Here is a 13242-nt window from a genome sequence, read left to right as displayed (position 1 = left end):
GCAGCAACCTCCGCCTGCTCTGACGCACTGCGATACGTTTCTTATCGCTCGGCTGCTGACCACACGATTACACGATTGCATGTTTACACTATGTAATGTTGTGCATGGTTTTCCTTTCTATTGGCGACCGAATGTCTGAAATCGTCGAATGAAAAATGCACACAAAACAGAGAAAAGCAAGAAAATAACAAAAATAAAAACTTCTTCGATTACATAATACTTGCATTTTTCACGAATTGTACACCAATAAAACAACAACATTTGAAAATGGATTGAAAGCAGAGCAAGACACAGATATGGGTATGCGGCACATCAGAGCAGTTTATAGCGCATTGAGTTCGAAACTCAAACCACACATCCAAATGGGATTTGCGAAAGTCAATTGCAACGGAAATTTTCAAATTCAATTCAAATGTCATGTTTCGTGTGGCGACGATTGCCAAACATCGACCCTGACATGCTGCAACCGACGAAATATCCAAGCAACCGCAACCAATAGCCAGTCAACCGACACATAAACTCACATTCAAGTTGCTTGTGGCACCATATGTGTCAGCTAGCGCCGACTGAATGGCGGTCATATCGCTTTGCACCGGCCCGCTCACGTACTGGCTATTTGTTTGCCCTTCTTTTTTGACTGGACAACGCTCTAGCGGACCTTTAGATAAGCCTTTGAGACATGCTGCATTGCTCTAACATATTATGTAGTGAACACAAATGCTCGTGCTCGCACGCCCCACAAAATGTTGCATGCTGCGGTAAATATGCCACAATTGTTGCCAAATACTGAATTTTTTTGGTAGCATAATAAACTGATGGCATCTTAAATAAGTCAGTAAGTGTCAGGGAAAGCGGGGTGGTATAACAGTGATGTATGTATGACACGACTTAAAGTCTTAGGAAGAGGAAATCTCCTTTATGTTGATTTTAATTTGTGGCTAAGGATTTTGATCTGTTTCATAATTTTTCCCAATATCATGACTAACTAATACATACATATATTTTGACTTCCTCTCAAACTTTTAATCTCTGTCTTGGAAGCAGTCCTGTATATATGCGTTTAAAAAACCCAAAGAATGGAGTCGGGGTAGATTCTAAATAGCATAACTGTAAAAGGGGAATTTGTGATATTTATCAGCCATTTGTAGATAGATATTTTATCTGTTAAATATTTTTTTATTTTTATTATAAAATAAAGATGGTCTCATTATTCATCGAATATATTATATTTTGGCTTCACTGTGAGAATTTTTTAGACGCCTAATTAGCAGACGTCCTATGAAAAACCATAAAAAGCTGGAAGGTGAGTGTATTTTTAAACCATATTAATTATTTTCTGGAAATGTATTGAATTGAATCTACTTCCGCTGTTCACTTTTTCACTTCCTAGCTATTTCACACTCTCTTTTTCTCTGTACTCTTCTTTCTCCCCTCCACTTGTTCAGTTTCTACTACAGTCTATATATGTTTGTTCTCTTTACTATTCCAACCTCTGTCCTTTTCTAAATTCCGTCTTTCTCCATCTCATACGAGTTCATATATCAAATTGAACACTATAGATATGGTAGCAAGAATATCTACAAGTTTAGTAAATTATGCACTAAACCCTTGAAAATTAATCACCTCAAGAGACTGTATGTATTATTATATCCATATATCATGTCGAATTTGCTCTTTGAAGTCGTTTGAATCTCGACCCGATATTGATAACAGAAAAAGCCAAGTTATGTTGTTGACGCCTAACTTTAAGGCCCCAGGCGCAAAAATCTAAATTTGTTCAAGAAGTCCTGGATTCCTTTAAAATCGTCGAAGACCCTTAATATAATATTTAGAACGCTCACGATTCCCTACCACTTCTGTTTGGAAATATTAAGAAGCATCAAATTTTATATTCACTTCGAACAGAGTCATCAACTACTGTTGCAAACGTGCTCACTCGTAATTCATTCGCGCGGCCAAGGTTAAGTGTTGTGCAGCCATTTTATTTACGTCTCTCCGGTACTTCAAGCACAGCTACAACTGTTCACTTCCACTCTTTTCGCACTGAATTTGCCGAAAATTGCAATGTGATGGCCGTGTTGCATCACGAGTGGCCGCAGTGTTGCATGTAGAGACACTTTTTAAACAAATCATGCAAATCTCACAAAGGACCTTCGAGTATTTTTGGTGTTATTTGCATTGTTGTTATTGTACAAGTAGTTATAGTTAGTTGACACACAAGTGAAGTACCGAGTGTCTCTGCACTTTTATGTGGCAAAGTAATGGCGCCCTCTCAATGCTCATGTGTTCCACATATTGCAGTGGCATTTGGAAATACTCCAAAAAACAGAAAACAATGCAAAAAACACGAAGTTAAGCAAAAGCAGCGCAGGCAAAATGACGCCGCATGTGCCGTGCCACAAACGTTAACACAGCTACATTTTTGTGGCAACTACATGCCTCATAGTTGGAAAACACCTTCGCCCATACACATTTTTGGGGCAGTGGTATAAACGCACCTTGACACCGATTGACGCCAAGCGGCTGCAGACACTTTTCCAATTTCACACTTTTCTTCCTCTTCCACCGAGTTTTTGCGTGCAACATTCTCTGCTTTTATTTAGACGTCTGCGTGTATCCACATTTACTGAATTTTTCAATTTGCGCAGAAATGATTGCATCTCCACCCGCTTCCGCTTTGCTCCCAACGTCCATAATGCGTGGTGACACTCATCAGCCGAGTGTGAAAAGGGATGAAGGCTACTTACTCGTATATATAGTTGTTGCTTTGTTAGTGTACTAGTTTAGTGTGCTGCTGACGTTAGTCGTAGTTTTTTTTTGCTACACAGCTGGTAACAGTCTGCACACCGTTAAGGCACAAAACAATTCGCTTTGTCAGATATTCTACTTTTTTGGTTGAAATCACGCAATTTTTCTGCCATTCACGATTTGTCACGTAAATTTGAGTGGTGTAAAAAGAGCCCATAAAAAAATGTTGACTATATTTTTAATTGCTTAAAGAAATGTATCTAAGTTCTTATACTGGGTCCACAGATTGCTTAAACTGCTATTCTTTTATAAGTCACTTTTTTACTATATGTATAGTTTCAAAGTATATTCTTCATATCTAAAGCTTAGGCTCAAAAGCATAGCTAGCATAAATCAAATAAACTGGAATATTAATAGAATGCAGGTACTTTTTCCCAGAAAAAAGTTTAGAATTTTGGTGTAACGTAACAGTTCTTGACCAGATATAAATCCAGATTCATTCCAGTAACGTAGAACCAAGTGATCTAGCGGCACAGATTTATATCCTGCTAACTGCTGGACTAAAAATTTCTTATCTGTCAATTTGAGTACATCAATCAGCAAAGTGTTACTCAAAATAAATCAAACCCCTATACTATCTAACGAAAAATGTTTGACCTGAACACAGGTTTTATTTCAAACGAAATATATTTGAATTTCTAATGAACTCTCCAGCACTGAATAAATACTGAAAAGTGGAAGGAAAATTAATAAGACTTATCTTGTGAAGTCCAACTAGTAATACTTAAATTAATATATAATTTCAATTAGTATTGTTTAGTATTGCAAATGATATTGCTCCTGAGGCGATCAGCTATGAAAAGTCAGCAGTTGAATAGAGAACAAACTCATACACATTAAAAGAACCTGTCGGTTTGTACTAAAATCGATGCTATTCGTTTGCAAATATATATTACTCATTTATAAATATAAATAATTCCACTCTAAATATTTACCATCTATGTCTACTCTTTTAGGTGCCATTTGTGGCGGCCACTGCTGTACGAATGCAACCGAATTGGAGCTGAGAAAGAAGTCCACCGGCGAATTCGTACGTCTGTTGCATCATCATACCAATAGTCTTCGCGGCATACTCGAATCTACGGCGAATCTATTTCAAAGTGAGTGCAATCTTAAATTTAAATTTAAAACAAACTTTCGAAATTGATATCTTTAACTTTGATTTGACTGTTGTAATATCGAACAAAATAATACTTTTCAAAATTTCGATAACAAAAATAAATTTTTAAATAATATTCCAATGAAATATAAAAAATATTAACAATATATAAGACATTTTTTTCTTTTACAAAATCAGATCTCTATCTTATGTCGAATTTAGATAACAAAATAAATTAATATCTTTTGAACTTTTTTTTTTTCTACTGTGTATATTAAAATATAAAAAAAAAGGAAAATAAAAATATAAAAATAAAAAAGAAATAACATATTTGAGAAATTATATGTTTGATGTAAAATATGAAATTATTCGAAGAAAGTCATTGAATTTCTTTACAGAAATATATTTCTAATAACTTTCGATTTTTTTCTAAACATTAATTTTCTCAAAGTAATTTGTTTTTGTAAAGATAAATATTAATATACAAGTACATTAAAATATCAAAAATTGTTTTGAAAAATTTAAAAATATTTTGGAATTAAAAATATTAAAGAAATTTCTTCGATTGGCCGTTTTTTAAAAATAAATTTTTGTTTTCGAAATTTTAATATTTTTCAAAAATTGTTTTTTTTTTTTAATTTATTCTCTTCTTCTCAAAATAATTGTTTATATAAAAATATATATTATATTAAAATATCAAATATAGTTTTCGAAATTTCAAATATCTTTCGAAGAGGAGGGTAATCGTTGGGTTTATTATTATTATTATTAAATTTAACATTTCAAAAAATTTTCTTTCGATTGTCGATTTTTTAGAAATAATTTTTTTGAAATTTTATTATTTTTCAAAAACTTTTTTTGCTAACTTATTATTTTTTAAAATTTTGTTTGTAAACTTATTCATTTACTAACATTCGAAATTTTTATTTTACCACAAAACTAATTGTTATTATAACTTAACTTTTTACAAAAGTTATTTATTTTCGACTTCAAATTTGATTTTTACTGAACTTTTTCAAATATTATATATTTTCTTTTCAAAAATTATTTAATTAATATTTTCGAAAATTTACTTTTTTGTTTTATATTTTCAACAATTCAATTTTTTCATAAAATTTTTAAAATACATCGAAAAATTAAAATGCACAGCAGCTCTACTATGCGTGCTGCCAAAAATTCTTATTAAAACACTAAATGTCTGAATTAACATACAAACACACAAATAGAAAGTGCGGAAAGAGGAAAGTATAATACGTCTTTCAACTTTATTGTTTTTTGGAATTTCATACAAATTTTCAGCGCGACATTTTTTGTAATAAATCAATTCAGTCAATGCCAACGAAACGCAAAATTATGACTTCCTTTTCGGTATATTCGCGAGCACTGTAGCAGCACGCCGTTACGCCCGCTTCAAAGCTCACAATGCTGAATTCGCACAAAATAGCAGATACAAAAACAAAAGACAAACTGAAATTATTTTCAATGTTCGCACACGCCATACAAATTCAAATATGTATGCTAATTTTGTGTTGCTGACGTTTTTTGGCGCATAAACCATTTGCAAAACATTATAAATACATATATATATTGCAACAATGCACAACAATAACAACAATGCTAAAAAATAATCATTAGCATTTTATTTTAAAACTAAAAAGGATTTATGAAGAGAAGTGCAACGTTTTGTCAACGCTGTGTTTTGAATAAATAAAATGTACAAACTCGCGCACATTATATGCATATATGTATGTATGTATAAATATTTTTTGTTTTTGCTGGCATTTGATTTGATGAATTGGCGTGTTAGCGCTCGCTCCGACGCGTATATTTATGCCTTTTTGACCGAATTATCATAGCCATTAGCATTTCGTCTACAAATAAATGCACAACACATGGTTGTTGTATACACACACATACATATATATACCGAGATTTATAAAGGCAACAATATCATAAACAATTTTGGTCTTGTATCGTCTATAAAGTAGTCATAGAGTTCTTAAAAGCCGTTGAAATACGTTGAGATATGATTTACTTATGAACTGGCGTATTTTAATCGTGATTGGTGGAAGCTACTAAAAAGGTGGGTGTAAGCTTAACATGGCTTGACACAACAATGCGATTTAATAAAGAGCAAATTCGCATATTGGGAAAACCCAAATCCCCTGTCGGGAACATGGACTTTTTCCGACTCACTTTGACAACGCGTAGAAAGATTGATGATTATGAATTACTAACGCTTTCGGATTAAAATTAATTGCGTTATTATTTTTGAAGAAGCTTGACTTAATATTTCTTTAATAGAACAATTTTTTTTATTATAACTATTTTAGATACGCTCGAACTGCAAATGCTTTAGTCGATATACTCCGTAAGGAACCGTTACCTCGATTTCTCGCTGGCTGTTTTCTGATTTCTAGAGATGAACGAAGCTTCTTGATAGTAAACATTTTTTCACTCTACTCAAAAACTTCAATTTGTTCCGAATATTGGAGAACCGAGTTAACTTCTCAAGTCACTCTATATAACTTATGGAAGTATCCAACCATATTTATGGCCATAAAATCACTAAAATACTGGATTCAGTAGAGGAAAATACTGTTTCATTTTGTATTGGGAAATTTTGTTTTTCAAAAAACGATTTTTTTCTATCATTAGTATTGTGAATTAAAAATTCAACTGATCTGTTATTGGTTCAAAATATTGTTCTTTGGGAATAGTTGCGTTTCTTTCGATTTTCAATTTCTCAAAATTTCGAAAGAACGCATTTTGGAAATTTTTCTTAATAAAACAAAATATATAAAAAAAATTCTGGAACCCATTTAATGCGGCAAATAATTATTTTATATTTTTTTTACTTGTTGATATTATGCATAAAAACAAATATGTATGTCAAGCATACATAAGCATATATATATGTATGACTGCTTTTCCATTTCGCCGTACTACTCGAAACTATATTTCATAATTTTTATTGTTTTGCTATTCGATAAGTTGGAATGTTATGTATTCATGTCATTCTCGGTATTTATGCTGCAATTGTTCTCATATTTTATGCTGTAGTGAAATAATCACTAATTTACACCCACATGCATTCAATGATTCCATGTATACAGACATACAAACATAAATAACTATATTGTATAGTGTTTTCATTTATTTTTTTAAATTGTTGCTTTGTTATTATTATTATTTTTTGTAATGCTCATTGTCTTACAAATGGCTTTGTCAATTGAAATAGAAAAATTCTTTGAACTAAAAGCTGTGAGCATATGAGAACTTATAGAAAACATAAAACATACTTCAATTAGTCTCTAAGCCATTGTATTTTATAAGTACGTAGATTATCATATATGGATACATTAATATACTTTTGTTATTTTTTACGCACACAGATTTTAGAGACAGACGCTCATAACGATTTTTTGAGCGGGGTAACGATACTGAAGTAACATTAAAACTGGCGTCTTTCGGGAATATGTACAAAAAATATCTATTCAAAAATCATTAAAATAAAAAGTTGAAAATTTTGTATATTAACATTTCTAAGTTTGGACAGAAGTGTTTCTAAGACCCCATTAAGACTAGGCTAGGCGGAGGCTAAATCCTACGTCTAGACTACTGTCTAGAAATATATAAATTTAAACACAAATGTTTCTAAGCCCCCATTAAGTCTCTCCAGCTAAGTCCTCTTCCATGCTCATGGCGCCACGCACTTAAATGACAAGGGAATCTTTGCTTAATTGTCATCTGAAAGTTATCTACTGCTATTTCATGGTTTTGCTATTTTCGGCAATTATATTTTATTTTCAAATTGTAAGAAGATACACACACATACGCACTAATACCAATAAATTAGTAGAGGAATCGGTCATGCTTCAATTGTAATCATAGACAAACATGCGCGCATGATGTCATTCTCAAATAAATTAATTAACATGATCATCGTAAAATAAAAAACTGATTGATGCTTCAAGCGACTACACATACTCCCACACATACATACTCATTCAACCACACTCGTATTGTATACAAATTGTCAGCCACCTCCTCACCAAATAGTTGACTTCTTCGTAGTAAATGTGCTGAGTGTGGGCGTCGCCTTCTTCCAAATTCAATTCAACGAAATATTTCTTTTTTTGTTCTCAAAACTGTTCGTGTCATCACTCATTGTTTCAATTCTTTATTCGTTTTGTATATCATACATTACATATTGTTGTCGAGTAGCTATTATTCCTTTTAGTAATGGCAATTGAAATCGGATTATTTCTTAGATAAACAGCAGTGCAGGCATTGTATTTTATTTATAAACAGAAATCGAGATTGCAGTTGCTTTGTGAAAGCAAATTAGGTGAATACTGTAGGCGGAAGGGAGTGGAGGAAATAGATAAGTTTTTTTACAATATTATATATAATATTTTATGCGATCTGGGTTAATAGTAAAGATTGTATTTTTTTTGCAGTTATAATGCACATACATACATATGTATATGTATGGAAATTCGTAGGTTTGATTGAAATCAATACTCTGAATTTAAGAAGTCAGCATCTTTCACTATTTTATTGCAGTTGTCCATGGAATATGTATTGACTCTTTAAGTAAATTTTAAGTGAACCCTTTTTGGCGTGATGGCAGTAAACAGGACAATTTCCTTCCTAAATAACTTTAATTTTACAGTTATTAATAAAATATTCTTGTTAGAATTCATTTTTTGAAACGCATTACAGAATAAAAATTTCCGGAGTTAGTCCGAAAAATAATCCGAAAAAATATAAAGCGACAATTTTACAAATGGTATGAAATATTAAATAATTTACAATATTTTTGAACGATTTCGTAAAAAAATATCTGAGTAATGTATCCGGAAACTGAAAAAAAAATTTTTCTGTACGAATAAATTATTATATTGACTATTTGAAAGTAAACAGAAAAGTATGTAGTTGTAAAATTAAGGACTAATAAGTAGGTTGTCTGCCTTGCAGTTAATGCAAGGGTATTTGTGATTAGAAAACGGAAACTCAAAAACTCGTATGGTAATTTTTGGAGATTGAAAATTTCGGAGTTTGTTGAAGCTAGTTAAAATACATGCTAAATAATTAGTATTCGTTTCTTCCCCGGCGAGTATATTAATATTAAATTTTCTGATTTTGAGCAATTTTATATACGTTAAGATCTACAGTGAATACATAATCTTCACTTTGCAAAAGGAATCGCAGACCAGAGTGCAAAAATCGCAATGTCCACAACAGAGCAACGCACAAACGCTTTTTGTTTCGCATTTAAGGCAATTTGCAACAGTAACGTGGGAATATCACCAACTGTTACTTTTAGCCGCAAAAAATTTTTTTTTCCAGATTTAAAGCATAGGCTTAACTAAGCTTTTGCCTCCGGACTATCTCTTACAGCTTTGCAAGCTCAAATGCATTGTGGCTTACATTTATTGTTTTTACACTGGCAAAGAAGAAATCCGTTTGAAAGTGTCAGCAACATATTCTAAAATATTTGCTTAGCTACAATTGTATATAAAATGCAATTTGGAACAAAATGTTAACAATAAAAGTCCAACAAACGACTATTTTATGTCTCTATGTGTGTGTGTACCCCTGTGCGGTTTGGCATGAAAAGCAAACTACTGAACTCATGTAGTACAAACTCATATACATATGTGTGAGTCCAGAACTGTATAGTGGCAATAAAAGGTAACCAACCGACACACTATGTTATCTCGGGCCACACAGGCGATTTGTACAGAAAGTTTCTGTTTGCCATCAGCCGGTGCCAAAGTTTGTGACAATAGTTTTAGATAATTGGAATTTTTATAAAATTCGCCGCACTCATACAAGAATTTTTAGTCTTTTTTATAGAAGAAGAGCACACTAAACCCGTTAGCACTAGCCTTTATACAAGTAGTTGAAGTCATAAATACTGCACGCCGAAATGTAGGCAACACTTTGAAAATAAGGTATATTTGATATAAATGTAGGGTAAGAAAACCAAACAAGAAATTTCCGGCCAAATTTTCATAAATTAGACTTACATTTTAAAACACACCATCAAAACAATTGCTGTGTAAAAGACTAGACATATTATTAAGTCTAAAGTCTGCTCTCAAGGAGGGTGAATTCGCTTTTTTTGATGAAATCAAGCTCCAATAAAAAACGTTGTGTTAACGAGCTCCTAAATGTAGGCACTTTCAATTGACAGTCAGTTTCAAAATTATTTAAAGGAAATAATTACAGAAAACTTGAATTCAAAACAGAGAATTAAGATTTTAATATAAATAAAAAGTTCCTTCAAGCTTTCAAAGCTTAATGGAAGCCTTTAGAAAACAACAAAGTATACTATAAAGTGATAATTGATTGAAAATTTTCTGTATCGTCTTTAAATATTGGTTATTTATTTTTATAATTTTGTTATAATCGTGATATAACTTCATAACTGTAGCATACTTTTAAGCTTCACGTTTATTAATTTTATTTATTTTGTAGCCATCATCTTTAAACTTGAAAATCTGTAGCATAGTTCTAGAAGTTCATTTTTTTTTGGTAAAATAATTTTTGTTTGGAGTTAAAACTTTCTTCTTAAAATATTAATTTTTCCTACAGGGCTTATACTGACATATGTATGTTTTTGTTGGTGGCAGTAAGTCACGAGTATAAAAAGTCAGTTGCAACGCTTGGTAAAAGAGCGAACTAAGTGCAAGCGGAGTACGACGCACAGTACTTTACAACAAAAGCTCATAAAACGTGCAACACTGTGTAGCAAAGTCAATGTTGTATACACAATGCTGCAACACAACCATTTTGGTAATCAAATAATGAGGGAGTGTGCGTATGGATGTGTGAAGAATTAGTTTTGTTCAACTCCATGTGAATCAACCAAAGCCTTTCATAACAATAACAGTGCAGCACTACAGCACTTAAAAGCCAAAGTGCGCAAATGGCAAACGCAACGGCAAAAGCGCGGAAAACTTTTTGCAAATATTGCCTTCCGCTTAAGCGCCGAAACGTGTTCGAAAGCTAAGACCAGTGTTTAAAGCGCGTCACAATACATAAAATATGTATATGTGTGTGCGTTTTTGCAATTCTGAGCGTACAAGCGTAATAATAATCATTATAAAGCGTGCATACAAAAATGATGTAAAACGCAAATGGAAACAAAGCAAAACCGGAAACACTTTGTGACAAAGGGCATCACTACTTGCAATTCATGTATGTGAGCATGTGTGTGCAACGGCACTTTTTAATCCGTGAAAAAGTCGAGTTATAAGCGTGCAGAATAATAAAAAGCAGTTCACTTACCGTTATGTACGTATGCATAATTCAAGCTCTTAGCTTTGGCATCGCCATGTGAGCGTAATGAAAATCCTCGCTCCCTCGCTTTTCGCTGCAACGTGAACTATGCAAAAATATTAACATTAAATGTATGTAATGAGCAATTTCCTGCTTGCTTGTAGTTTTTGTTTTGGTCAGTGCTGTTTTTAGAGCGCAGTTTCGTACATTATAGTTTTTGTTATTACTATATTTATTGTTGCTGTTGTTATTTATTTTGTTGTGTGCTAGTGTTGTTTTTTTTTCAGTTTCGCTGTTATTGTTGTGGTTGCTTACTGCGCGGTTGTTAACCAGACAGCATGCTGCGCTTAAATTTATTCTGTGCGTATATTACGTATACTCCGTGACATCCACTCTCGGTTCATTCATTCGAATTAGCATTTGAATTGCCTAAAGTACCTCAGTGCTGTGGAAAATAGTAGTGACAGTTTTATATATTTTTCTCCTTTAAATTTATTGTCTTTGACCAAATTTTCCTAAATTTTTTTTTTAATATAAAAGTTGGGTCAAGAAAGCTTTTTCAAGTTGGTTCTCACTCAAGTTAGAATTTTATTTCTTTATAAAGATCACTAGTCGCCAGTTTATGCTCTTGGATCTCAAGCAGGCAATGTCTACTTCCAAATAAATTTAAAACATAAAGCTTCTTTTAGCCATTGAGGTCTTGTGTTGGTACCACACAAATATTTTACAGACTCATAAACGACAATTACAGCTTATATTTATTCGCTTTGACCGTTTTCCTAAAATTGTGATTTGTAATGTTAAATTAAAAAGTTTAAGAGCTGTTTTGTAGTTGTTCTCTTTCCAAGTAAAACATATTGATATATTATAAATTCCAAATAAGTTTCATCCAATACCACACATCGCAGATAATGAAAAAATATCGGTCCTAATAAATATCCACCTTCCGCTTCGCTGATTGAAAACCAAAGTGGCTCTTTATGTGCGCCAGGCTCGATTTTTCATACAAGCTCAACCTTGTACAGCTACCTTCCTTCCATTGCATAATTTTCAAAGTTAAAGCCCATGACAAACGAAGTTCTCACACAAGTCCGAGAATGCTTTCGTTTCGGTTTCACAAATTTATAGTCTCCTCTTGAAGTATGATTTCAATATTTAGATAATTCCTTGAACCACAATACCTGAATTCTGAATTTTATAAGCTTAAGGTTGCACATTAAAGAACTTTGATAGATTTCTTTGTGAAAATTTACTTGAAAAGATTATTTCGATTTAAATTTGTCTGAGCATTATCTCTTCTTGGACATCAACTGTTTTTCTTCTACCAACCCCAACAGTCCTATAAATAAACGTGCTTATTTAATAGCTAACTTCTCACACACCACTTCCTACAACTAGAACATTAAAATTATATTTGATTACACGTAACCTCACAAGCTCTATCTTAAATAACGTTCTCATTTTGTCGTAATCCAATTTTGGGCAAAGATGCAAAATATGCAAATGATGATTAGAACATTTGGTGCAGTAAGTGGTAGGGCACAACAGGCAGCCGGTGCGCATTTACTGATGTACATGATATTTACATATGTATTTGTATATGTGGTGTGATTGTTGTGTTTTTGTATATGTGCCAACGGCAAGTGCTTACTTATTAAACTTTTAATGAAGGTGCTTACGCTGAGAGACATGGAATTTGGGTAAATTGCTCTGTGGCCAAGCGCTCCTTTTGCATATAAACAAATATGCTGTCTACGAGTAGGTATTAGTTACAAATGTGTATATGTTTGTATGATTTGAGTTTAAATTGAGAGTCTTTATGCACATGAAAGTCAAATATTTGCAAATATTTGAAGCTGAAACTATAAATATATACTCTTGGTATTATATGCTCAGTAAATCAGTCTCAGTTAATTTAATTCGATCTATCCTTAGTTTAAGAATCTGTAACTAGCAGTAAGTATTTATAATCAAAGTATTGCCAATGTGCTCTTCTTTAGTTAAACTGCAAAATTTTGGTTTGTAGGCCAACCAGAATTTCC

General features: G+C 32.5%; 2 protein-coding genes across 9 annotated transcripts in view; both read left to right on the top strand.

The window, feature by feature from the left end:
- Nucleotides 1–13242, top strand: part of dally (division abnormally delayed protein) — a 643966-nt gene that overhangs the window by 368812 nt on the left and 261912 nt on the right. The gene's annotated exons all lie outside the window — the stretch shown is intronic.
- The window catches only part of LOC118681505 (division abnormally delayed protein-like), a 184376-nt gene that overhangs the window by 152781 nt on the left and 18353 nt on the right, over nucleotides 1–13242 (top strand). For all 6 annotated transcript variants that reach the window (XM_070112241.1, XM_070112239.1, XM_070112238.1 and 3 more), the window contains exon 3: nucleotides 3765–3908. In XM_070112241.1, the coding sequence (XP_069968342.1) occupies nucleotides 3765–3908 (144 nt within the window). The remainder of the gene's footprint in view (nucleotides 1–3764; nucleotides 3909–13242) is intronic.

The sequence above is a fragment of the Bactrocera oleae genome, chromosome 6 (assembly GCF_042242935.1).
Source record: "Bactrocera oleae isolate idBacOlea1 chromosome 6, idBacOlea1, whole genome shotgun sequence".
NCBI classification, from domain to species: domain Eukaryota; kingdom Metazoa; phylum Arthropoda; class Insecta; order Diptera; family Tephritidae; genus Bactrocera; species Bactrocera oleae.
The sequence above is the reverse complement of the archived record's forward strand: the minus strand, read 5'-3'. Positions and strand labels throughout refer to the sequence as shown.